The sequence below is a fragment of the Diplotaxodon limnothrissa genome, linkage group LG9 (genome assembly GCF_057381915.1).
Source record: "Diplotaxodon limnothrissa isolate DT_005_m linkage group LG9, D_limnothrissa_male_GT1.1, whole genome shotgun sequence".
Classification (NCBI taxonomy): domain Eukaryota; kingdom Metazoa; phylum Chordata; class Actinopteri; order Cichliformes; family Cichlidae; genus Diplotaxodon; species Diplotaxodon limnothrissa.
This window is the reverse complement of record NC_140604.1, coordinates 5,151,541-5,179,256: the sequence shown is the minus strand read 5'-3', so window position 1 is coordinate 5,179,256 and position 27,716 is coordinate 5,151,541. Positions and strand designations below refer to the sequence as shown.

The following is a 27,716-nucleotide window of genomic DNA, read 5'->3' as shown; positions in this document are numbered from 1 at the left end:
TTCGCCACTCTGTGCCATCTGTGACCATCCTTCACCCTCTGTTAATTCTGTAGTATAGTAAAGGCGCACCAGGTACCAAATAAAACCTTGAAAACTGATAAATTTTAAACCCTGTGATGATCATTATGAAATGTGTGAATATGTTAAGTTTGAGTTACACAGACAACAATGGCATTCGTTTGTGAACTATCCTCATCCATGCAGTTTCCATATACACTGTGTGCTGTTGATGCATTTCATTTATCTGGCTGTTCCAGTTGAGAGTGACATCACTCTTGGGGTGACTACTTTGTTGCACTGCACAAAAAAAGGAAGCAACCAAACTCATGAATAGAACCCAGTCATTGTTGTAGGTGTGGCTTGTTTAACGAGTCACATTGTAACAGTAGTAATACAGAATGAAAGTTTTAGTTTGCTAATGTTGTTGGTGCACTGTTGCCATCTTGGACTGTTGTGTCACTGTGCTCCAACAGGAACAAGTGCTCCAGTTGAAAATTCTTCATTTCAACTTCAGATATAAGTCCATCCTCAGAAGACTGGGCTCCAGATTCAAGTAGGAACCAGCAAGTATGTGGGAACAAACTTGGTACTGAGGAACACACACTGCAAGAAACATTTCTGCACTGAAGCAACGGCTTTAACTAGAAAACTGGGCTGTGTGTAGTCCATCAGGTTTGATCCAGACTGAGGCCAGTATAGCTGTCCTTTATGGACCACTTGCAATCCTAATATATGCATGTACGATCACATCCCACCCAGCACCCTTACTTTGGTTTTAACAAATCAGTAGATGTCAGTATAAGCCCTTTCAATGCAGAAAATAACAAAGCTGTAGCTGAAAATTGAAAATGCCACAGCTGAAGTATCATTTAAAACAAATACGTTTACATTCATCCACCGTGAATTTTCAGTGGTGCTCACGACCGGGCTTTGCCTCCTGCTGAGCATTCACACATAGCAGACAGATTTAGATGCACCCACAAGACAAGTAAGGAAGAACCCACATTAGATTAATGAACCTGAAGCGACACACTGCCATTGCATGTGAGTGCCTGAGCAATAGAAATGCAGCCACGAACAGCAGTCGTGCTGTTCCCAACCACCTACTGGAATGATGACTCACTGGTGTTCTTTCCTTAGACATACGCAGTTGAGGCAGTTTAAAAAAATATGGTAGTTCTTTAAAACAAGGTCAGTGATTTTTTTTCTCTTTTTTTTGGATGAATGCTTATGCAATCAAACTGAGTCCATATTTGTTTTTACCTCCGTGCGGGAACAAGGCTGGCCTCAGGGGCAGAGGGACAAGTCTGGCTTGGGGGACATTTTTCTTTCCTTTTTTCCCCTGCTCCGGTCACCTCTGAGCTTTGACAGAACAACACTGCCAGGAACGATGGAGGCCGAGTTGTGATCTAACAACAGCTGACACACTGGTGGGGAGTAGCTGTGAACAAACCACTCTGCTACTGCCGCCGCTCCACCAGCCTCAGTCCCATTCTCCCATCTGGAAAGCGCCTCATTGTTTACAGATGCAGCAATGCGGAAAAGGAAAATATCTGCACTCTCCCAGGTTTAATTTCATCTCAGCCCATTTGCCTATTGTGGCTCATCTGCCTCAAACCTGAGCGTGGCTGTAATAGAACTCTGTCGCCCTCAGCTGTACCACCTCTCTGCCGCTCAGAGAAGGGGGCTAAGGCTGCCTGAGCAGCCACAGAGAGGCATTTATCAGTGTCAGACACACCACACAGAGGACTCACTGCAACACAGTTGTCAGCATAATTTGGCTGCCTCATAATCTCAGGCTCTGCAGCCCTGGGGATTATTCAACTTTTTACCTCTATTCAGTGGCAAGTAATATCTTTCTGTGTTTCGCTACACGGTGCAGAGGGCTATCTGAGCCCAGAGCAGGGTCCACTTTGTGTTTGAAATGTCTGCCCAGTGGAGAAATGATTGGCATTTAGAGATGAGGAGCAGCGCAATTATAACATAGTCGGATAGTCAAAAAAAAAGAGAGAGAGAAAATTAATATAAAACCACATGAGGGAAAATTGAGAGGAGGTTACTACAGAGGCGCCTGCGGTTTCAATGGTGACGTATGAGTTTCCTCGATTGTACACACTGAAGTGAAAATGATAAATCAACACCCGTGCAAAATATGCTGATTTAATATCACAATCATTTTGTTAAAGCCTTTTTTAAGTAAACTCTACCAGAAAAAACCCTAAAAAGACACTCAAAGCAACTTAACAGGTAGGTTTGCTCAGGTAACCATCCTCTTTTGGTCAGCAACAAACAGGCAGGGTTAATAGGTGGTTATATATAGTGATACGCTATGAGAGACTGCTTTTTGGGTCGCCTACCTTCTCTCCCTCTCACTAACATGTCATGGTTGGCGGCTGGTGTCCAGCTGATCGACAGAGCCAGAAATCTTCTTTTGATTAGGTTCACCCGTGGTTGGCATGTCTAATGGGATATGCTGGATGAAATATCTGGCTGACTTTTATCAACCCTTACTCAGAAGTGTAAATTATTTACAATCTATAAAATTTCAGCAACAGAGGTGACTGAAGAGAAATTCTATTGGCTGTGATTGGCTGCTGTGTGTTATCTCTTACTCTCACTTGGGTTTTCTTCACTTTTGTCTAACTGCTTCAGTGGAAACTCAGCTGACCTCAACATCACTATTCTCCGGGAGCTCAATGCAGATGTTTAGGCATGACATGGTACACAAAGATTTTCAGCGTCACTATACTTAAAGAAAAGAGGTAGAGTTGATATTCTTAGCCATAATATTATATTACACCTAAATGAAAGTAATTGTAATTTCGAGCTGGTTTATGTAGCATTATAATAACATTTAAGCATCTTTTAAAATATCCAGCATTATGCAGTTCAATGGCGAATCTTTTTGTGGGTAAAAAATTAATTATGGTGAAACTATATGTTGTGATTAGCCCTAATGTTGTCTCTGTGTTTGTGTTTTATATCGCTATGGGCTGCTGAGGATGTAAAAAAACATGAAATGCTATATGTTGGAATGATTATAACAATTAACTGATATTGCAGTGACTATAATAAATCTGTAAAAGAATTCAATACAGCTTTGGCTGGCCTGTGACACTAAGCTGTGTAGTCACAGAGCCTGCAGCTTGGAGCCTACAGCGAGGAGACACTCTGTAAGAAGGTGTGTGTGTGGGGAGGTGGAGACCCCCAAGGAGTCCTGCCTGGAGACTTTAGGCTGCTTATGAACATTTCTTAAACACAGCTGGGGGCTGGGTTATATAGTGCCTTAGACATTAACAGTAAAGTCTTTAAATGATTTTGAAAACTTACAGGTGTTCACTGAAAAGAATGCAAGAGTAGAAAGTGTTCTTATCTCCTAGAATTAGTTAAAAGCCTAAAGCAACATTTTGGGGATGTTAGAGGGAGGTGATTGACTTGTAGCTGGCTACTGAGAAAAGACAAATATAACATGCTACATGAGATTAAATAAATCACACTCTGCTTCAATACGTGCTTACTAAAAATATGAAAATTTAAAACACTGGTCTTCTGCAGTACAGTGAGTTTGTGTATGTTTTTTTCTTCTTCTTTTTACTTTGCCATGGCCTTTTGCACAATTTTGTGCATTAAAAACATTGGAGCTAGACAACTGACTGCTAACAAAGTTTTGCTAATAATTAGCTATTATGCTAGTCAATTCATTAGCTTAGTATCTACCAATTCAGTTCATTCAAACCAATCATGTCACTTTTGTGGAGCAAAAGAGAAGCTTTAATTGCTTCCTCTGAATTCACCAAAGTAGACACATAATGCTAAATATTTGCTTAGATGAATTTGGATTTCTCAAGCAGGCGTTAATGCTGCAAATGTTGTCAGTCTTTAGCCTTCAGGGGAAGCTAGCAGCTTTGTGAAAAGGCTCATAGTAATCAATGGTGTATTTTTAGTTGGCACACATACAGTATTTTAAGTCATGTAGTTTTAGTAGTCATGTTGAGCTATTACAGCTGTGCTGGTGATTTTCCTACTCCACTGAGAGCACGTTAGTTCTTAAAACTGAAGTCGATTGTAAGCTCAGTTGCTGAATAACCTCATTCTAAGTTCTATCCTTGGTAATCTTGAATTTTAACCAAGCAGACTTTTTAAGCAAAGTAGGTGACTCACAAATGTGTCAAGAGCATTGCAAATCAGGATTTCATGGTGGTAGTGAAAACATAAGTGATGGGAGGGTTTTTTGTGTGTTCCACAGTTTTTTATGTAACGCTCCCTGTGGGTCTTACCTGAGCCGGGGTTGTGTTTAGCTGTATTGGAGGATGTGTGAGAGGTGGAAGTTGAGACCACCGTCTGGTCTGAACTCATGTCCTGCCCCAGTGATGAGCTGGACTTTCTTGGCTTCTTGTTTTTCAGGTGCCGTAGGGAGTTCTTCTCAGGAGGTGGCAGTGGTCGTTGGGGCCTGGACGTGGCGTTGACCTTCAACCAGGCTTGGGCCTTGTACTCCACAATCTCTCCGTAGTTAGCTCGTGTCACACGGCACTCGTATAGACCTTCATCGTTCTTGCTGACTCTGGAGATCTGCAGCTTGTGTGAGATGTCATTGCCCTGGACTTTCACAGTCTGTTAGAGTAATTAAAAAAGACTGTCACAACATTTGATGGCATGATGAATACCACAAGTTGCTTGCACAACACATAACTCTCACACTCTTGGTTTTCCCCAAAATTTGACATGAACATATCCTAATTTTACTTTTCGAATGTGGAAATAATAAGATTAAAAAAATAAAATCACAAATTCAGTGTCATTTATTCTAATAAACTGTACTTTTTTTATATAGTTTATTTTTGTACCCATTCTGTCAAACAAACTGATTTGTTTGACAGTACGCTTTATTTCACGACCATCCATTTTCCTAAGGTTGATGGTAAATAATTAAGCGCCAAGGACGAAAACATCTGTCAAGTCTACGAACCACTCTAAAACCCACAAATGTGCATTTGTTAATAAGGGGTGAAGGAGTGATTCTGTACGGCTCTGAGAGCAGGGCAGCAAAGTCAGCCAAGCGCGTTAATCACGGCAGTTCAACTAGTCGTATGGGTGGCACACATGACAGGCAGATTCTTGCTCGGCTCATTTCACAACCCTCTTTCTCCTTATACTGACGTATAATTTTTATATACTTTTAAAGGACAGACATATCGCTATGTTCTCTCAATCAAGACAAAAAAGCACTTCAGATTAGGATTAAGGTAAAAGCTTTTTTCTTGGTTAAATATTGAAAACATCAGTATACTGTGGTCCGTGTTTCAATTCATGGTTAACATGGACGAGTACACACACTTTCGGTATGAACATTTTGTGATTTTGCAGACTGAGTTTAATGAAAAACGTTTTTATGTTGATGAAAAACTATTTTGGTGGCATCTAAGAGAAGCGGTTTTATATGCTGGTAAAAGCGTAGAGCTTTGTGCAGGCACATGTAAATTTTCCATCTTCTGATTCACATGACATTATCACAAAGAAAAAAAAACACTGTCAAGTTCATTATGGGACTGGACATCATTTGTATAGATGGGATAGAGTATGTTTCTTTGTTGGCTTTAGGGAGAACGTCACAATGGAAAATAGCCTCTGGGAAAAAGATGACATTTTTACTTCAGTGCTAACAAAAAGGTAAATCAAAGACTAAATGCCATCCCTACAACCAATCTGTTCTAAAAGCACTGCAACAGAAAAAAGAACAACACTGCTACATCTGTTGCTACATTTCTATGCTTCAGTCCCAGTACAGGGATGAACAGGATGGTATCGCTGTTTTTGTGTTGCTGTTTTATTTTAAGAATGACACAAACTCAGTCTTATGCTACAATCAGCTTAATTGGGTATTTTAGAAATGTTATTGTGGCAGTTTTGCTTCAGAAGCTGTGCCTGCGCTAAATATTAACAATCAAAATTGTCGGCCATGACACCTTTTCACAGGACGCAAATGTATACTTGCATGCAGTCAGCAGACATTAACAAAACTTCAAATATACTTACTAACACTGACACTGTATGGGGAAACATAACATGTTCGGGTCACAGATTCTCTGTGTAGTTATACTGGCTCAACCTTCTTGTTTGAGACTTTTTTTGTATTCCAGTTCTCAATTTGAGACTCATAATTTGAGTACCTTTTTCTCTGATTGGCTGCTTCTTAAACAGGCCACTTGGATGCCTGAGCTTTTGACTCACTTTCACAGAAAATGACCCCATAATTTGACACTTTGCCAACTTCTACCATAAGTATTAACCACTACACATAAGAGCACACACATACTTCAGAGTATGTATATGACAGAATGTAAGAAGAGACATAATAAGTTCCCTTTAATAATAACACATTAATTACTGAAATGAAAGAATATTTAAATACTCGTCTTCTGCTAGAAGACTGTCATACAGGCAAGGACCGTGTATAACACAGAAAATCACTGACCCAATTTCTAAGAAACCAGCATCTACAAACTTCGCTTGATCGTAAATCTGTCACTTTCCATTACACATGCCTGCCTGAGTGTCTGAGGGCTCCAATGAGGTCATTTAGAGGAAGGCTGTGTGGTGCACTGGGCACAGAAGGCGCATACAGAGTGTCAGGAAAAGGGGCGGAATAGTTGGTGGAGCATGAGCGCAGGGAGGGAACCACTTTGACAGTAATAATACACTGCCACTGATTTCACTGATTAGCTCCTTTCTCTGGTTGAAGGTGTATTATTCGAGAAAATCAGCTGCTGTTGTGTTTGCTCGGAATGAAACACTGCCAACTTTGGTCACGACGGCACATGGCCGAGAAGCAATGGCCTACGTGATGTGTTCTTGTACTTACACTTATTTTCGTCCCCTCGTCATCAGGATCGGGCTCTTGTATCATCTCCATCTGGAAATGCAGAGAAAGAGAAAGGGAGCATGAGCAAAGTATAGAAACCTGCCACTTTCAGGACATGTTTAGAGATACATTTTATGCGAGTCCAGTGTCAGAAACCCTAAAACCAACTCTGACAGTCCTACGACAACCTTGAGAGACGGCATGATCTATGCACCGAAGGCTATAAATCTTTCAAAACCACATCAACACACAGCGTACGGACTGAGTGACTGCATCGCTACTGTTCTGTCTTTAAAAGTAAATGCCACTCTTGCCACGGTTTCTGATTTATTTTTAGATTTTCTGAGTGCTTCTGTGGAGAAATTAAAGAGAGCTTCCAGATGCTGCTGTGAATTTAGTGGGAAAAGAAAACAAAAGCGGTTCAAATGAGGATGATGTGTAACAAATGAACAGCTTCCTGAGACAAATCACACCTCAAAACCTCTATCAGCTTCTGCAGTGAAAAGTAATACCGCCTAGGAAAACTTATGACGAATAATAAAATGTCAGACAGCCGAGAATAACTTTTCACAATGGCACAAAAAACAGTGAACAGCAGTGTGGCTCCTGGGCTTAAAAAATGCCTCTGTTTGAGCATAATTCTAGCATGGTGGCAAGCACTAAGCCTACAGCCTACATCATGGACTGAGCATTGATTTTAGAGGCTATAATTTATTTATCCCACATCGGATGCCAAATGGATGCGTGCCTGGAAAAAAAAAGAAGCAAATAAAAAAAGAAAAGCCTGCTGACTACAAAGCTGAGGAGGAGCAAGAGCTGCACAATACAGAATGAGTTTCTCCAGAGGACATAGAAGCTATTGGCTCCACGGTTCAGACAAAAAATGAAGGGCAGGAGGACTGAGGGATAAGATGGCTACTTATAAGCATTTGCTGCAGAGAGCGTTCCTTCAAGTGCTGTAATTACCTCAGAGGAACCAGGGCGCTTTTCTCTAGAGGATGTGCAGTAGACAGGTGATTAATGAGAAGAATTAGGAGCCATAGCTTTCTCTGCCTGCATGTATGCACGGCTCCTACATTGTGACTTCACAGATAGACTTGGCATGCTCTATTGTAACAAGAAGATGTCTTTAACGACGAGGCACGATTAATTGTCCTCAGCCTCAATGTTGGGACTGGTTCAAGTCATCAATTTCAGCCCCTGCTTTTTACAAACCACTATAACGGTGGTTATATGGGCTGCGTGTGCAGTCTATATATGTCACCTGAGGAAGATCAAGTCAGACTGTGAGCAGAAGAAAAAGGCTCTGCTCTGCCATACCAGGGAGGCTGCTGTGTTCAGGAAACATGGTGGATGAAGAATGATTTAATGACTTCTCCAATATTTGATCGTGGAATCTCCTGTAGGGATAATAGACTCAAAGTTGAATTCTGTAACTATGTAATGTAAAATCACTTCTTCCTTGTTTTAATTTGTATCCCTTGTTGGGGATATCCATATTCTCATTGTTCCGCTTTCTAGAATTATTACTTAATGTCCAATATTAGCTACCAGCCTAACCACTCATCAGCAAATTTCCATGTCCTGTCTGTCTTGTCTCAGCCCTGTTTTTCATCATTCTGCCTTTGTCATCCACTCACCTCTGCTGAACACGTGGACACTGCATCCTTCAAACTAATAAGTACAGTGATCACCCAACTTTTTATCAGGGGTTCGTTTAAGACTCTGCGTCTCTGATAGTATGGCACTATGGAATTGGCAACTTGCACATCGGGAAACGTATCAGTGCTGAAAGACTAGCTTCAATTAATTTCAAATAAACATGGGCTTTTAGCTCATCCATCTCTGCATAAAAATCTATGTCACAAAGTGTGGACATAAAATGATTGCTATGAAATTTTAGCTTCATATACTTCAAATAATTTTATGACGTTTCAAGCCATTTTTCACACACTGATACCTGAAGCAGTGTTTAAACATGAATATCTCAAAAACTATTAAAGATAAAACCTGGAAATTTTCACTGGCCTTTCTTATGATCAAAATTAAAATATGTGAAATATGGGGGCCAGTAGATTAAAAATGTCTGATAACTGGCTACTTAAAATATGAAAAAGTCCAGCACTCCTGCAAAGTCCCATATTTGAGCACACACTAATAATAACACCACTTGCTTCTAGCAGAGCTATGTTTATAAAGTGACTTTTGACCTTTACACAGTTCTAAAAAAATGTTTACAATGCATTTCATATTCACCTGTTCTCATACACAGTAGATAAATCATGGCATGTTGTTACCAGCCATCCAGAGACACTTGAAATTCACAGCCGAGGACACTCTGGCATGTGGCAGGGCCAAGCATTAAACACCAACCCAGAAAATCAAGTTTTCAAAATGTAAAATTTTAACTCAAGCCACAGTCTTTTTTGAAACCTCACCTCTTTTGGTGCTCAGCTCTTTTTTGTTTAAACCAAACCAAACAGAAGCGATGGAACGAAAAATGAAAGGATAAACATTCACACAGCGTTTCGTGCGGCTTTTCTTCTGATGGTTTCTAAAGTTAAAGCTAATAAACTGTTCCTGACTGCCTTCATTCCTCTTGCCTCGTTTGAACTGTTTAACATCCACACACAGTATAATCATCAGATATAAATTAGCAATAAGTCTGACAGTGTGATCAGTCTTATCCTCTGTAAATAGGAAAGCCACAGATTAGGATGAGTAGATTTTGACAACTGTAAGGTTTTTACCCAGGCGCAGGAGTTGAAAAGACATACCATATGAAACATTTTCTTTTGGAGCTCAAGCTTTGCAGCACTGACATTAGGAAGACCTAAAAATTAGTATCTTTATCATCATTTGCAATATTCTGTTCTGATTGATCAAAGCTTTCTGCAATAACATCTTTAACTACTGATAATGAAGTCTATGAAATCAGCCTACTTCAGTTTTTTGATTTTGACATTATCTTTATCAATCTTTATTCTTCTTTGGCTAACTGAGGAAAACCACTAAGGGTGAAGCACTTTATAATCCAAATTAACTGTGAATTTACACATACTGAACAGTTCTTTAAATTTCATATTTTCCCAATAAGATAAGAAACTATGCAGCTGTTTTCCCAGGCAAAGCCCACATATAACACAATCATGGTAAAATACATTACACACCTGCATGCTAGCAAAATTAGCTTCAGCTTTCAAGGCAACAGCTAAAGTTACCTATTAAATAGCCACAGAACTGAGTCAACAATTTAATCATGGTTCTGAATAGAGCTTTACATAAGGTTCCTTCTGTTCACATTATAACCTTCTTCTTCAGGTGTTGTCAATCAGTAGTTCAATGGTGACATTATAATTTACTTTGAGTCTATCCACCGTTAATTCTGTGTAGTCTCATCTTATCTTAAGTGCAGAGTCTTAGAGTCTCCCTGTTTGCTGGCAGACAGTGTTTGGGTTCGTCTTATCGCTCTCTGGTGATGATCTATTGAAAGCACTCCCTTGCTTGTGGATGTAAGAGGTCAACAGCATGTGTGACAAGCCACAACAGACTGAATGCTCAATTTCTGATCAGAAGCCACCATATGCCTTACAGCCATACTACTCTGAGCACGCCTCTATGTCAGATCTTGGAAGCCAAGTTTGGGGCTCTTTACTGCCTGAATGGGAGGTTGTTTGAGACTACAAGGTGCTGTAAACTTGGAGTGGCTGTGGCTCATTGGGTTGACCAATTGGAAGGTTGGTGATTTAACTCCCAGCTGCCCTAGTCTGTTTGCTGATTAGACCTTGAGCATCTTGGTTTGTGTAGGATGTTGAAGCCAAATTGCCAGAATCTGTTAAAGAATAAGCTTGACAGAAAGTTTTTAAAAGAATTGAATAATGTGCCGTGAGAGCTCAGTTGGGATAGAAAAGCACCACTGAAGCATCAGTCTATCTAGATTAGACATCTGGTCAAATCAGACCAGTTCGATTCTGCGTCATCACAAGTCCGAATACTAATCACAGAAAGCAGAGCCACAGGTGTTTTTAAAAAGAGGAATTTTTTTACACAGCTTTTCCAAACATCCTAGTTTCTACATTACTGTACTTTGCACACAGAAACAAAGTTATTTACCCAAAACCAAACACTACCAAGGTCAAACTTACGAGCCCTTCTGAGGCTAATAGTCAATGGTGGACCCTTTTTGCTTCATTCTTCAGTCAGTTATTGTAATTTTAAAGGGTTTCACAGGTCTGCTGAGCAGTTCCACCCATAGTCCTTTGGTGAATCTCCCAAACTCCAAATTTGATGGGTCTTTGGTATTAATCTGCACCTTCAGTTTACAGAAAGTAAACTGAGGCCACTCGGTAACAATCACTTTGGTCTTCTAGAGGTAGTTCTTTACCAGTTATTCACATCCTCTCTCTTCCAAGCTTGTTCTGTACTCTGTGGCATTCTTTGAATTTATCAGTGATACTCATCACTTCAGTTCTTGACACTTGGAAATGCTGTGATAACTTTGTGTATCCATCTCCTTCTTAGCGCATATCAACGATTCTTTTTTTCTCATGTCTAAACTGATTTGTCTGGTTTTGGCATGAGGTTTTGTCACTTGACATGTCAAACCCTTGCCAACATTTTAAATTGAAAGTTAACTTACAGTTTTAACTTGACTTTACGAGCTTGAAGTATTACACAGTGAAAGCACAATTATACAGCAGGGGTTTCTGCTATGGCTAAATTCAAAAGGCCAGTGTTTCAGAGGACTAATAATACTGAACCATGTCATTTCTCTATTTTTAAAATAATTCTGTTATTGTTATGCTAAGAAAACTAGCATTTTTAGAAATATTATGTGGAAAATCACTTGCAAATGGAGACATTTTGACAAAAACGTAAAATTTCATAGTTAGCCTAATAATTTTGTCCTCATCTGTACATGAGTCAGTCTAGCTTGATTGGTAATACCAGTTCTTACAGACACCTTTCCCTCCACACTGAACTATGTAAAAATAAATAAATAATTTTAAAAGGATTTCAGATTTTGTGTTCTTGGCACATTGAGATATGATGAATAGCACCTTAATGTCTGCAGTTTCAATAATAAGATAAGATAAGATAAGATAAGATAAGATAGAACTTTATTAATCCCTCGGGTGGGTTCCTCTGGGAAATTCGATTTCCAAAAAAGCACAGCACCGACAGAAGTTACAGAGTTATACACACACACATATATATAAATACAGAGACAATATAAATAAAATATACGAAGGGGATAAATAGAATAAATAGGAATAAAAATAATGTGCAAACAGCCACTTTAAACAGATATGTAAAAAAACGTTGTTATATGGCACTGACAAATCTCACAAGGTAAACATTGTGACTATTATAAATATATATATATATATATCACTAATGGTTATTTTGGCTTTCACTGCTACTTCTTGCAGAATACAAGGACTTCCCATGGTCTCTGGTATTGTAAATATGAGCTCATATATTATATTTATGTAGAACCAATAATGCATTTCAAAGGATTCTTTTTTTTAAATGTACAAAAACACTTTGAACAAAGCCACAGATGTGAACATGTACTGCTACAGAATTTCATCAGGATTAGAGAATTGCATGCATGTTTGGCTTTATATAAACTGTGTAACATCGTAAGAAGACAGCATCACAATCCAAAGACTGATCACAGAAAACAGAACCATCTTCTTTGACTTTGTTTGGGAGAATAAAAGAAATGACAAAAATCTTTTTATGCATCTTTTTTATTTGTTTTCAGGACAATACATCTCTGCACTGACTCTTGGTCAACTGAATGTGCTGTCCTTGTTCACATATTAAGAAAAATCTATGTCTGGGTTCACCCCATCTTTCAGATATTTTGAAATATTTTATCCAAACTGACTTACTTTATGAGCGTGAACCCATTAGTCACCCAGTGCTGTACAAGTGCAATTAAGTAATTGTGACATAATTAATGTCCAATATCAATTCAGAATCCCTGCATTTATCACCTGCTGTAAAAAGACATTTGTCTGGCACTAAGATGTTGCTGTGCATGTCAAATAAAAGGAAACCTTTCAAAGAGATTAACTATCTGTGCTGCCTTTAACTGTTTCAACTTATCTGAATGTCTACCTGACAGATGTTCTCTGAAGTAAGTTTCCAGCCTGACAGCAATGCAAAAGTTTTCCCTGACACTGTCGGGATAAACCTCAATTATTTTCCCATTTATATTTCATTTCTTTCACATGGGTGCCTTCTGAGCCAAAGCCGCGGTCATTCACGAGTATCTCAATTTCAATCGCTTGTCTTTTTATTGCAAAACCCTTCCACCATGACACTCTGCCATTCTTCATGCAAATCTCAAATTGACTTCTTGTAAAATGTGCTCTGCAATTATTGTGCATCAAAGAAGCTTCATTGACTTTTTGAAACTAAATTAATGTCACATGAAGAAAAATGGTCATCATTTAAAGCGAAATACAGACTAGCCCACCCATCGCTGCGGCTGTGATTGCATTGCACCTCTTACTATGATGGGACAATATCTCATTTTAGAGCCCTGACCCTGCATGATAGACATGCACCCGCAAAGAAAACATATTCAGGCAACAAAATATTAAATGAGTTTACCCAGCAATCATAAGCTTTACAAACACAAACAATCTAAGAAGGTTAAACTCAGGTCGTGGACTTCATATGACATATTAAACCCTTTAATCTCAGGCTATACCACATGTTGTGGGGAAAAGCCTCTCATAACCAGTCTGCAATTTATAACTACAGCTTAGAAGTAGTATTGAAATACACAGAAAAATAGCCCTAAACCGATCTTTATATATGACATTAAAGTACAACATATCACCTAAATGCTTCTGTGATGTATATCCAGTCACTCTTATGAGTAAAGCCACTTTTCTTAATCAGCAGGGAATGTCACTCTTGCTAAGTCATTATGCTAATAATTACCTCATAATTACTTCAAGACTGTTCAAAACTAGTTAAACTTCATGTAAAACAACAGCTCTCCCCACCTGAAAAAGTAGTCAAGTATGCTGTTGGTGCAAGCTGAACTACAGTCCCAAGTTAAGCAACATTTAGCATTCTTGTTATTAAATGTGCACTGGTGATAAGTTCTGAATAGGCAGAACTTGTCACCACTGTAAGTGAAAATCAACAAAAAGTGAAACTAAATATGTGAAAGCATCTGTACATGCTAGCTCTCTGACATACCTAGCCTTAGCTAAATTGACACAGTGTGTGTGCTGTTGGTGCTTTTTGCACTTTTATTGGATTATGTAATAAATAATTTGTGGTATAGCTATTCCAAAATAAGGCATGCTTAAGTTTTACTGTGTATAATTCTAGTATTTTGTTTTTTTCTGGGATGGATGTTGTGTGTGCTCAAAAGCACCTTTACAGTTTATTGATGCAGCTTACGAACTTCATTTTTCCTGCTTGCTTCTTCATCAGCAGACATTGTAAAAATGGTAAATAAATATTAATATAGCATTTTTTTTGTCACAAAGCATTTTCACAACACAAGCTGCATTCAAGACATTTTACTTTTACACCAGTGGATGCATCAGTACACATGTGGACTGGACTAGTAGAGGACCCGATCTACTTTCGAGCCACAGCTTCACTATTGCATACAACTGACTTCTTCCGACGCCTACGCGAACACCTTTAACGATCCCTTATGTGTCAGGAGTATTGGAACAACTGAGGTTGAAGCTCACTAAACACTGTGACTCTGTGGCTTTTCAACCCCAAAACATGCTACATCAAAGATTGGTCCACACTAATGATTGGGTCCCTGCCACAAACACAGTAATATAGTGTATATGGAAGTGCTAAGGTGACTGCTGTGAATTATACATCAGATAAAACATCCTCTGACTAAGTGGATGGCACAACACAGAAGAGTTACCTCACCAGTCCAGGACTGTGCGTCTACAGTCTCATGGCCACACTAACAGTGATGAGGATACGCAAATCCTGGACAGGAAGCAACACTGGTTTGAGCGAGGAATCACGTAATTTACTTGGAAGAGGAATATCTGAACTGTGTAAGGGTCCAAAGGATATATTGCTCACCATAATACTGTAACTGGAGCCACAGCACAACTCTCTGTGAATAGTCTTCATGGCTATTGATCAACAGTGATGATAATTTGTACATCAATGATCATTAAATGATTATAAAACCGACCTCACAGCTTTCAACATGCAAATGTAGTCTTTATAACGTCGAGGAAACCTGCAGTGGATTAGTGACACAAAACATTTCACCCATGGAAAACACGACATTCAGATGAACCAACTCAACTCTCTGGCATCTGAGCAATATTCCCACCAAGGTAGGACTGAAAATCCGTAAGATACAATGACACATCCATTGTGTCATTGTATCTTACATGCCTGTCTTTTTGCTGTTTTGTGCTAATCACAAGTGCCTTGCAAAGTGACTAGTGGTCGACTGTATGTAAAATAAATAGGGGTGCATATGACTCATAAGCTCAGCATTTCTGATCTATCGATTGGTGTCTACAATAAGCACATTTTTCTTTCCTTCCTGGAAGAAGATACGATGATCTGGATTTGATTTATCTGGTCTTTTGTACATCTGTAAATACTGCCCCCCTCCCAAAAAACAAGCAAAAAATATATAATGATGAAAGAATTCTCAAACATGTTTGCTGTATTTCAAATATCCTCATGCTTTAAAAGCTATAATAACACTCTCTGACTGAGTTCGATCCATTCTGTTTGTGTTAAATGTGTCTTTCGTAATATGACTGACTAAATGTGCACAATGTGACATAATGTCAGGGTATTTCCTATGCTGCACCACTGGAGAAGGATAGAAAATGTATCAAAGACCCGAAAGAGCAAGGCTTTCTTTGTAGAGCCGCCATTTGCACTGACGTTCAATAATGATACAGGGAGAAATCCATCATGGACTGGAGATGATAGAAAAGTCTCTTCAATGACAGCGACAGGAAATACACAAGCATTCAATGGAGCAACATGAGGATATGTTTTGTGTAACACAAACAGAATTCACACTTTGGAACTAATAATATGCCCTTGCACTAGGGCTGTTCGATATAACGATATATATCAGGATATGAGATTTTGGTAACATGTAAGTAACATGTCTGGGGTTGTACATTTGCAAAATGCAGCTCAGCGTGAGAATATAGTAAAGGGCTTTTTGACTCGATGATTCTATTTCTTTTTGTCGCTTTAAAGAGATAGTAACTAACAAGACAAGCAGACTTGCTACAGAAATAGAGATAAACTAAAGACACGAATGGACCCAAATCTGCACATCACATTACAAATCTCCAAACTCAAGCTTGAACCGCAAGGCATGTGATTGTCTTGAAAGTAAATGCCTGTCTAAAAATACAATTCATCTGACAAAAGAATAAAAAGGAGTCTTGAATATGTATGACACCTTGTGATCGTTGTGTTGGATGGATTAGATGACATCGTTTGTATAACTGAATTCACACAGAAAACGTTGTGTAAAAAGTTGAACACATGATCATTTGTTTACAATGCATTTGGACTTTTTCAAACTCAGCAAAGAGACGTGTTGTAGTAGGTATGATCGGATTTCTGGCATCTGACTAGTCATTAAAAAACCTATATATTTCTTATTTTTGCTTGAAGAGACCATCCCTGTAGCTACAGTCTCCATGTACAACGTAACATTTCATTCCTACAAAATGTTGGTAAGATATATCTGGAGTAAGTTCTTTATAAAGATTTATATTTTTCAGGGGCGAGTAATGTTTAAAACATAACACAGATTATATTATATTATGATATTTCACATAAAACGTAAATAGCAACGACCTGAACCACTGGGTAAACTCCATCTGCAGAAGAAGATTGCACAAATACAGTACAACAGCTTAGCAATTGTATCACACAAAGTACGAATGTGGTTCTAATTTTAACTGCAAGTTCAGTTCCCTGAATTGGCATGTTCTCTGAGTTTCCTCTATGCTTTCCTCCCACAGACATACATGTTAGGTTAACTAGTCATTGTAGCTTGGTCACTGATACAAAGGATGGATGTCATATTTAATGCTTCAAGATTAAAATGAGAAAGCCTTGAATTCTTCTCTTGACACTGCTGTCTTCTTGACATTTGTCTTGACCCTTGTCCCATCCGGAGCTCATTTCGTTTGAACACGCTCCATCATTCTCGTGCTCTGAATGAAGAAAGGATCTGATTCATGGATCCAGCACAGATATTTCCTTATTTAAAGTAACCTTTGTGTATGTGTTCAGCTGTAGAGCTGTTGTCATGAAGCCTCTTCCAGTATGAGGGAAATGATCCTCTGCACCAAATCTGTGACTTAGGTGCTGCGATGATCATTTTATTTTGAAAGCAAGCGAACGACTTAAAGACTGTCTTTGTATTTATCATCTGCATTCACACAATATATTTATTTATTTCCGACTTCGACCATGTAGCAGGATAACCTGTTAAAAACAAATTGTTTGAAGATTACCTTAGAGCTTAAGCCGCATAAACACTGGAAGTCATTCAATTCAGAGCACAGAGAGGGAAGGATATTTGGTGACTACGGGTGAAATACCTGCTGGCAAAGTGGATGGGACCCGCGAAGACCATTCATTGACCTTTGACCTATCACTTTGTCTTTGTCTATTATTCCTGTATTTTTGATTTTTTTATTTCTTTGACCAACCAGTCAAGAATTTCCTTCATCCATCATGTGTTCTTTTAATGCATCATCGTAGCTCAAAGAGTTGGCAGTTCGTCTTGTAACCGGAAGGTTGCCGGTTCGAGCCCCGGCTTGGACAGTCTCGGTCGTTGTGTCCTTGGGCAAGACACTTCACCTACTGGTGATGGTCAGAGGGGCCGATGGCGCAATATGGCAGCCTTGCTCCTGTCAGTCTGTCCCAGGGCAGCTGTGGCTACAACTGTAGCTGCCTCCACCAGTGTGTGAATGTGAGCTTTGAGTGCCTAGAAAAGTGCTATATAAATGCAATCCATCATTATTATCATCATCAAATCTCACGTCATATTATTAATATATTTCAGCCCAGCACGATCACAGCTCTGAACACACACTAAGGCACTTTACACACATAATGAGTAGTAATCCATTTCAAAATGTGTTTTCTTTGTTACTTTGGTATATGCCATATTTATTACTTAAATACATGTATTTAGTTTGATGCTATTTTTTTACTTCACCGCATTTATTTAGATTTCTGATTAGATTTTTTTGTTTGGTCATATTTTATTCTCTTGTATTGAGCTGCACAGCATTCTACATCATTAAAGGTTTTTTTTTTTATCATATGTTTGTTTGTTTTAACTGATCTAACAAAAATAAGCGGTAATTAAAAACTACTTCTTCAGCTCATGATGACAGATGGTTGAGAAACCATCAAAGGGTTCATGGCGAGTGAATGTTTCCTCGATTCTGAAGCTTTAGTATACAGAGAGATTTATGTTTGCTACACGTGTTCTGTCATTGAAAACCTGAACCTCCATAATCTCTTCAAAATAACAAGGACACCTTGCATGTAAAATAGCTTGAAAGTATAGAGGTTGTATTTAGTGTGCGTTTTCTTCAGCTTCTTTTTAAACACTTTCAGTTCAGCCAGAATCTCACACGTTTGTTTAACCACTTTAAAATAAGATTGTTCATCTTGTTAAATACATATCAACAAAACCTCAGGGCAATGCAATAGAGAAATGAACGCTGCATGTGTAAGGCCCTTACAAACTGACGGTGTATTGATACTCAATGACATATCTCCAATTATGATGGATGTGTTTGTTTGTTCTCTTCAAGATGCATTACAGCCAGGACAACTTAATCATATCTGATAATGAGTTTTGAATGTTGCACGCATTTCCAATCCAATGTCTCCTCTAGCCGCGGCCCTCGGGAGCAATATGGCTCCTCGTGAAGAACAAAGTGAGGCCACAGTGGGTGTAAAATACATAAAGCACAGTAGTGCACCCTATAAAGTGTTTCCTAATTACAAAGCTCACTGACTCCCACTTGAAGATGTTTTGGTTCTAAGCTTAGTTGTTAACTCTAATTACATCCCACAGCTGACAGGGGTCCCATTCAGATGCAAACGCTAATCCCCTTCACGGTCCATTGGTTTATGACAAGAGCTATGTTAATAACATGTAAAGTCTGCAATTGTGCGTGTAGAACACATGAAAGTGCTCAAATTGTCTACAATTTTTCGATTACTTTATCCAATGAAGGAAGGAACTGTAGAACTGTAAAATAGTTTCAAAGCACAAATACAGCATAAAAAAGATTTACACTATGCTTCACTAAGCTGAAATTAAAAGTGTCACTGCAGCGACATGCTTTACTATCATTGCTTTCAGCTCTCTTCATGACTTTTGTCACAACTATTGGAATAAGGACACAGTTCCTGTGTACAACATCCATCCATCCATCCGCTTCCGCTTATCCTATCCCAGCTGTCATAGGGCGAGAGGCGGGGTACACCCTGGACAGGTCGCCAGGCCAACACACAGGGACAGACAACCATTCGCACTCACATTCATTCGCACATTCACACCTAGTGACAATTTAGATTATCCAATTAACCTATCCCCACAAGCTGCATGTCTTTGGACGGTGGGAGGAAGCCGGAGTACCCGGAGAGAACATACAAACTCCACACAGAAAGCCCCCAGCCTGATGGTGGAATTGAACTCAGAACCTTCTCGCTGTGCGGCAACAGTGCTAACCACCGTGCTGCCCCTGTGTACAACAGCAAGGTCAAAAATCAGAGATTCATCTCCTCGAGAGTGCCCATGCAGACATTCTCAGACACGCACTCGACTCTTTCCAAACCAGAATCCAGCAGCGCTGACATCTTCAATGAATTACAATTAGTAGGGCGGGCCAGAGAGGCTGCTGGATTACTTTTGGCTTTTTTCTTCAGATTTCAAAATCCCTGACACAAACAAACTATCAGTTTTATGCATGAAGAGCAATATGGCATGCATACATAAAAAAGACAAAGAACTAAATATTCTTCTTCTTACTTTGTTTAAAAAACATTCAAATCAGTAATGTAAAAAACAAGCAGGCGATTGTAGTTTTACTTAAACATACAGTGGTGTAAAACGTGTTTGCTCCCTCCCTGATTTCCTATTTTTTTAGATGTTTGTCACACTTGTGTTTCAGAACATCAAACAAATTGAAATATTATACAGTATAAAGATTACACAAGTAAACACAAAACAGTTTCTAAATGAAGGTGTTTATTTTTAAGGGGAAAACAATTCAAACCTACATGAGCCTGTTTGAAAAAAATTTCCCCTGAAACATAATAACTGGTTGGGCCACCCTCACCAACAACAGCTGCACTCAAGCATTTGCAATAAGCAAGCCACAGCTCATCTTTGCAGAATTGTTATAACTCAGTCACATTGGAGGGTTTTTGAACATGAGCTGCCTTTTTAAGGTCGTGCCACAGCATCTCAATCAGAATCAGGTCAGAACTTTGAGTTGGCCACTCCAGAGTCCTCATTTTGTTTTCATTAAGCCATTCAGAGGTGGACTTGGTGATGTGGTTTGGATCGTTGTCCTGTTACAGAACTCAAGTGCGTTTCAGCTTGAGGTCACGAACAGATGGCCAGACAGGTATATGGTATTGTAATTGTTTTAATTAATATAATTACCCTAAAAATAACAATTTCCAACAAAAATATTTACATAATTCATGTAAGCGTAACCTTTTGGACTAAAGTGGTTGAAAAGTAGGAATTCCGTTTTTACATTTAGGTTATTGTCCTGTAAATGCAATCTGAAACTATTTTACTGTAGTCATACGGTCACATTTGCTTTTCTGCCTGTGTATAACATATGCTTTAGTTTTCTTCTTCTTATTGTTTTATGACGTTTTCCTCCATTTTTTTATTTGATGTAAATAATTTGGCTTATTTATTTTTGCATATTTTATTCTAGTTTATGATAGTTCATCTTTCCTAACCTGCTTTATCCAGCAATACTTTAACATGTTCTTTGTCTGTTTGTCTCTTTTGAAAATTAAAATAGTACAAGACTGAAAGCGATGAGGTGCTTTTTGCTCATCCCAAACTGCATTCTTTCATTATCCACATGGTAACAATCACACAATAACAGGTCAAGAATATATTAATAAATAATGGCTCAGTGGTCTGTGCAGCTTTTAGCATTGAATGTGCATGCATTAAGTAGTCTGGCCCCCATACTGCTAACACAGAGGTAGGCAAATCCAGGCCTCGAGTGCCGGTGTCCTGGAGGTTTTAGATGTGTCCATGATCCATCACAGCTGATTTAAAGGGCTAAATGACTCCTCAGCGTTACTTGAAGTTCTCCAGAGGCCTGGTAATGAACTAATCATTTGATTCAGGTGTGTTAACCCAGGGTGCGATCTAAAACCTGCAGGACACCGGCACTCGAGGCCTGGAGTTGCCTACCCCTGTAAAGCGCAGGGAAGTCGCATCACCATAACTCAATGTTTAAAATACAGAGCTTGAAACATCTGGACCCTGATGAGGGGTTTGCAGCATGTTATTTACCCTTTTGCTCACACAAACTGCTTGCTTCCCTTCATTGTATAGCGCCGATAAAAACAATTAAAAGTCAGTCATATTAACAGTCAGAAAAAAAGGCAGAAACATTAAATATGTTTGTTCTCTTTTTCAAAAACGGTTACAAAGGTGTTTGCTTCATACAAGCTCGTGCAGTGATTACTTGGGGAGTAAACAGACATGTAGGCATAAAGACCTGTGATGTGCAATGGCTGAAGATCAGCTGCCAGCTGAATAATGCATATATTAGACTTATATAATGACACTTATGCGCAAGCTCAATACGGAAGATCGGTAATCACTCCTCTGGCTGCGTTCCTGGGTGTTTGACTCTTGTCTGTTCTTTACATCACTTCCACTTTCCCACACTGTCAAACTAAGTTCTGACATCATTGCTCTAGTCCAGTAATCTTCTCGCCCAACTTCTCCAAGTGAATCAGCCTTCACTTTGCAACTTTAAATCTCTGCGCTCTTCTGTCATTCTCCCTCTCACACTGTTATTTGTGCAACCCACCCTTCTCTTCATCTTCACCTAAACCTGGTATCTCTGGATTGAGGCATCTTCATCTTCACCGCCAGATTACGATTGCTAATCACCAATGCTTTGGACAGAGGTAGCACCATTCCAACCTGTCTCACTGAAATGTCAGATGTCTGGACTTGTGCTAACTCACATCTGATCTGAGGGTCTTGACATGTTTCTTTCTGAAACATCGCAAGACCTGGCATGTTGACTTGCTTCAAACTGTGGGTAACTGCAAGCAAAACCTTTTAAGATTTTTTTTTTGTTCACCAGGGTAAAGTCTCTCTTACAGACAACACAGCGGTCTGAGATGAAAAGGTCAAAGATATATCCAAACAGGTTAAACTCTCGTGGCCTTGACCTTGTTGGTGCCTTGTACATGTCTACCACCATGCCGGAAAGATCAGTATCTCCTATTTGTTACATGGAGGCATGAATGAGTGGTGGGCACAGAACATTTATTATGATGTGCATGTATATGCTCCATTGTTTAACAGTCAGGCATGATTCCACAGGCATTAAATGGAGCATACTAATATATGCCAGTTAGTAATGTCTCCCTGTCCGATCCTATTGTGTCAACTCTCCTTGAAACTCCCATTTATTTATGTTTCTCACCTTCTGATAGCTGCTTGACGTTTGTATCTTGTGTTTAGCATTCCTTTCCCCTCCTCTCACAATGTCTTTGATAATTGTCACCTGTGTTTTGTTTCCCACAGCTCTGTCCACTTCCCCAGTTGCGCTCCTGTGTATTTATATTTCTGTCTTCCCGTCAGTCTCTGTTTTGGCATCGGTTAATGTTCCTTGTGATCTTGCTGCCAGTTTGGAATTACTTTGTTGTTTGTGCTCATGGGCTGTTTTTTACTCTGATCTTCTCATTGACCATACTAAAGGGATCTTTTGTATTGACCTCTGTCTTACTTTCAATCTGCATTTCAGGTCCACATTTTGCATTTCACGTCATTTCTTAAAACTACTGGCTGTCATATGATGGAGAGTTCTTTTTATTGGGTGCATATAGTTGCATATATACACTGGTGCACAAATGCTAACCAGTTAAACACTACTCATGGTGTGATGCAAAGAAAAAACCACTTTGCAATTGACACTCCTTACTAACCTCTATACAGCTGAGAGTGACAAGTTGTCATAAGCGTTGTAGATATTTGTTCAAAAATCAAAGTAATGGGCTACTTTTAAACAAACGAAGATGCTAGATGAAATATTTGTTGCAATAAATTAAGTAGTCATAGAAAAACAAATGTCAACTATAAGGAGATCACTAAAGGGGGTAATCAGAGAAGCTTGAGTGAATGTACCAAAATTTATTGCCAATCCATCCAATAGCTGTCACATCATTTCACTAAAAGCTAAAAATGTCAACTTTCTGTCATGCAAGATGATCATCAAAGCCCACACTTGCTCTATCCTCGGGGGACCAATAGTGTCTGCAGACATTTTCATGGAAGTCCAGATATCTGGGGCATCGCTTAAACATAACGAGATGCAAAATGTGCATGAAATGGTGACCATTTTATAACTGTCTGCACATCTACATGTAGATTCGGGACTAAAACTGTGTAGGAACGTGTGAACACAATTGTTTTGTCATATTTATAAAGCCTTGGGTAAGCGTGCTCCTTTTATTGAGGTGTTGACAGAAAATAAATGGATAGAGTGAAAGACCGTTGATTTAACTTGGACCTGCAGAGGGAGGAAAATGAAACTCAGGTTTGTTGTTCTGAAATCATAAACAGAAGAATAATTACTAAAGGAAAAAAGGAACAAAAAACTGACTCTAAGGGCAAAAAGGAAAGGTAAAATATAAAAAATCAACCACAAAAGCAAAAATTAAAAAGATGCCTAAAAAAATAAAACTGCAGTTCACACTAATGTATTTGCATCTCAGCTAATGAATGGGGAATTGTGCATATTTATACAGATGTGTGTTCAACAGCTTATACTGCATGTTCTCTGTGTACATGTTTATTTTACCAAGTACTTTTGCTATGAGTGGATTGTAGAAGTTTTAATTTGTTATACTGTATAAAAAATTTGCACTTCTACTTTTCATTTAGTGTCCCTCTGGATTCTTTCATTTATTTTCTGTAAACCTGCAGGGAAATTCTCTTCTTATTCAAAATCTCATTCCCCTTCTCCTAACTGTTTACCTTTGTAGGCTGGCACATGGAAGCCAATAATCCAAGGATGTAAACAGACAAGCATAGAAAAGGGCGTGATGAACAAGCATGAAAATGAATCGGCACCTTTGAGCAGCACTAATTGATTTGGCAGTTTAATTTTTGTAGTGGCTGGCTAATCCATTTCCAGAGAGACAAAAAGGTGAAATGGCACAGCTGGGGATGAGGGGACCAAGGCAAAGGCAGCCTCTGAAGCATACTGAATGGAGTAAGAGACACTGAGTGAAATGCCAATTCAAGTCGACGGCTAACAGAATGACAAAGTACTTACCACCCCCAATGGGAATCCTAATGAGAGCTGACATTTCAGGACATCCCTAAATTGTAACGGCTTCAGACAATTTTTTAAAGCTCAGCTACAACAACGAGCGAAGCCTTTGGAGATTTATATTTATCAGTGTCCACACTGAGAATCACATTTAATTTTGAAAAAAAAAAGTCAGTCTATATAGGCTCAACTAATACGCAACCCCATCTTGTTCAAGCTCCAGCCCACCAGTGTTTAACCCAGAGATGTCAAAGCCATTTTACATCGTAAGCCAAACACCGGCCGCTTTGATCTTATTTGTGCCTGAAAGTTTTCGTTAACTCACAGAAAAAAAACTGTTATTTCTAGAGAAGGTAGCTGAAAAACTGGAAATTTCTGTAATTTAATTGTTTATATTTTATTTAATTTACTTAATTTAGCATGAATGGCAATGGGGGTTGGGGGGTGGGGGGCCTTATGTTTGACAACCTTGGGTTAATTCATTAAAGTTTGATGTCAATAGCAATGCAATCAACTTCTCTTTGGTCTTTGATGGACACATTATAATATGTCAACAGTCTTGGTAGAGATTACTTTTAAAGACTTGTTTTATTTCAGACCTACAGGTGACGGTAACACAATATGGTCAAAATGTATTGATGTGTTCAGGGTAGATTCATAATGAGTGCAAAAAAAGTTGAAAAGATTAGATCTGCACCCCATAAGACTTCAGGAAAACAGCAGTCTGGCTTCAAAGCACTACAGATGACTGTAGTCTGCTTACAGTAATGGTGCGAGACTGTTAAAGAAGCGCCATGAGGTTGGTACAATAATGGAGGCAGCACATGAAAAAGGTCTTTGAAATAAACTAGATCACAATTACAGGCGCAGCCCCGCAAGCCAAGTTGTATCAAAATGAATGACAATAAGCAGCACGCTGTGTCAGGAGAGAACAAATGTGGCAAAATTTGGCAGTCACTACTTCTACAGTCAACAAGTTAAAACATGTAAAGCCAGATTATCAACAGAGCTTTGTGAAGGCAAATTATCCTCAGTACCATGGAGGGGGAAAAACACATTGACAAGTTAACCCCTTTTTTGCTTGTTATATGTTATTATGACTCTCCCTGAAAGTTGAAATTTGCCTTACTGAAGGGAAAAACTACGGTGGCCCTGAGAGGCCAAACGGACTGAAACGCTGCAAAAGCACACAAAACACAATGGAAATAGGAAAAAACACAGGGGAAGTGTTTCTGGGGAGACAATAAAAAATCTCAAAACCATAAATAGTGAACTAGTTCACTATATTTATGTGGGTGAGAAAATTGCTAAACCTAATATGGGCAGAGCAGACTATTGGGTCACACTGAAAATAAATATGTTCGAGAGTTATGAGTAACCATTTTTATTTCAGGAAAGCAATCTTTCTACACCTCTTCAAAACTGCTGTTCACAAAGTAGTTTAGGGTCAACATCCCTGATGAAACACCTGATGTCTGACAGTAACCAGAGAGAAATGAGGATCAACTGCTGGCACATTTTAATCCAAATATTTATGTCTCTGAAAAGTAAAACCAAACCTTTCACCACAACTTCACAACGTAAGCTGCAAAAGGCAGTTTTCAGCACCCAAAAGAGCTAAGTGTTTCACTCTTCATTGAAAACCGCGGCACAGCACACACAGCATGCCCATGTGTAGCAGCCAGCCCAAAGTCTGGTGCTTCATAGCAAAAGGATTTCAAAGGGAAAAGAGAGTGAAAGCATGTATCATTTACCTAAAAAATATGGAAAAGGTAGTTTCTCACATTCATCCTGCTTTTGTGTATTTGTTTCTATTCGTTCTTCTATATTCACTCAAATACTTTCTGTTCTCTGAGGAGGCTTTCCAACAGTGGACGGAAACGCGTCTCACATTTATTGGATCATCTCTGTCACATGTGCAGTGTCATGCTTCAGTAATGTCAGTATTTGTATGGTCTGTTGTCAGTTTGAACTGCAGCAGCTTAAAGGTATCAGTTCAGAGGATTAAAACATAATTTAGTAGACAGTATTTGAAGATAATTCAGTTTTTGTATATGCAGACATGACTCACTGTCCTTTTGGGAAAATAAACAGCTGAATGACCCTGTGAATTTTAATCTTATACTTAATCTACGTGACCTGAGATCTAACTCAGACTAGGTCATATTGGTCTAATCAGATCAGGTGGATCCGACAGTATTGTTGCAGACATCCTGTCTGCATGTCAACATCTAATGTTTTAATGACAGAATTACTGTCTTTTTCTCTGTTTTTTTTACCTTTGGAGGCTTCAAGCTCTGGGCCTTTGGTCAAACAGTTTGTCAAACAGTTTGTCAGACCAATCAGTGTCCAATGAGGCACATGCCCATGGTTGTTTCAGCCTGTGATGATGATGACAGACAGATGGTTGATCCAGTCACCTATCAAAAAAAATTCTAAAAGTGCTCTTTTATCAGTTTCCAAAAATAAGTTCTCTGACAGTTCTGTGTAACAAACCATCTGTCGTGTTAGGCTAGACATGTTAGAGCTGTTCAGATTATATGAGGTTCCTTTTTTTTTCTCTTTTCTTCTTTTTTCTCTTTTTTTCTTTTTTTTAATGAGGTTCCTTTTTTATTCTGGCCTGCTTAAACTTGTCAGCTGCACAGACCGGTCTCATAGGTTCCCCATTTATTGTTTCATATAGTCACTTCTTTAAAATTGATACAATAATTGTTCTGCAGGTCCCCTGATGAACCACATGAAGATATTTACAATAAAGAACTTTGTTCCCATACTAACCTCTACAGCATGTAGAAGAACTGAAATGGAGCAGCACATCAAGAAAATCGTGGAAAAATAAAAAAACAAAATCAATAAAAACACAAAGGAGGAAACACTTCATCAAGGGTTTGTGTGAGGACCAGAGCTGTGATAAAAGTGTCGGCTTTAAATCTGAGAATGGCTCTCTGGGTGTTAACTGCATAGTTGCTCATTGTGAGCGACACAGAGGCATCTGAAGGGTTTTTTTTAAATTTTGTTTCATTTCTTTTGGAACTGAGTTTAGATTTTCTCCCCAAGCCTTGAGCTTAGCATTGGAAAAAAAAATCAAAGTCTGAAAATCTGTGTTTAAGTGCACTCCAAAATCCATACAAACACATTTTGGCACCTCACAAAATAAAGCTATCAATCTACAGTCTACATCTTCAGTTTTACCTAACAGCAACCATCCACTATTAATGGACATAGCTTGACTAATGTGTTAACATCAGGGAACTGTAGCT

The 27,716-nt window shown here is 38.9% G+C and overlaps 1 protein-coding gene across 1 annotated transcript in view; it reads right to left on the bottom strand.

Moving 5' to 3' along the window:
- Nucleotides 1–1,287: 1,287 nt before the first annotated feature.
- Nucleotides 1,288–27,716, bottom strand: part of vstm2a (V-set and transmembrane domain containing 2A) — an 85,301-nt gene continuing 58,872 nt past the window's right edge. Inside the window, exons 3-6 of the mRNA XM_085363250.1 lie at nucleotides 6,860–6,910; nucleotides 4,278–4,611; nucleotides 1,594–1,753; nucleotides 1,288–1,501 (exon numbers count right to left, since the gene is read on the bottom strand). Of these exons, the coding sequence (XP_085219376.1) occupies nucleotides 1,288–1,501; nucleotides 1,594–1,753; nucleotides 4,278–4,611; nucleotides 6,860–6,910 (759 nt within the window). The remainder of the gene's footprint in view (nucleotides 1,502–1,593; nucleotides 1,754–4,277; nucleotides 4,612–6,859; nucleotides 6,911–27,716) is intronic.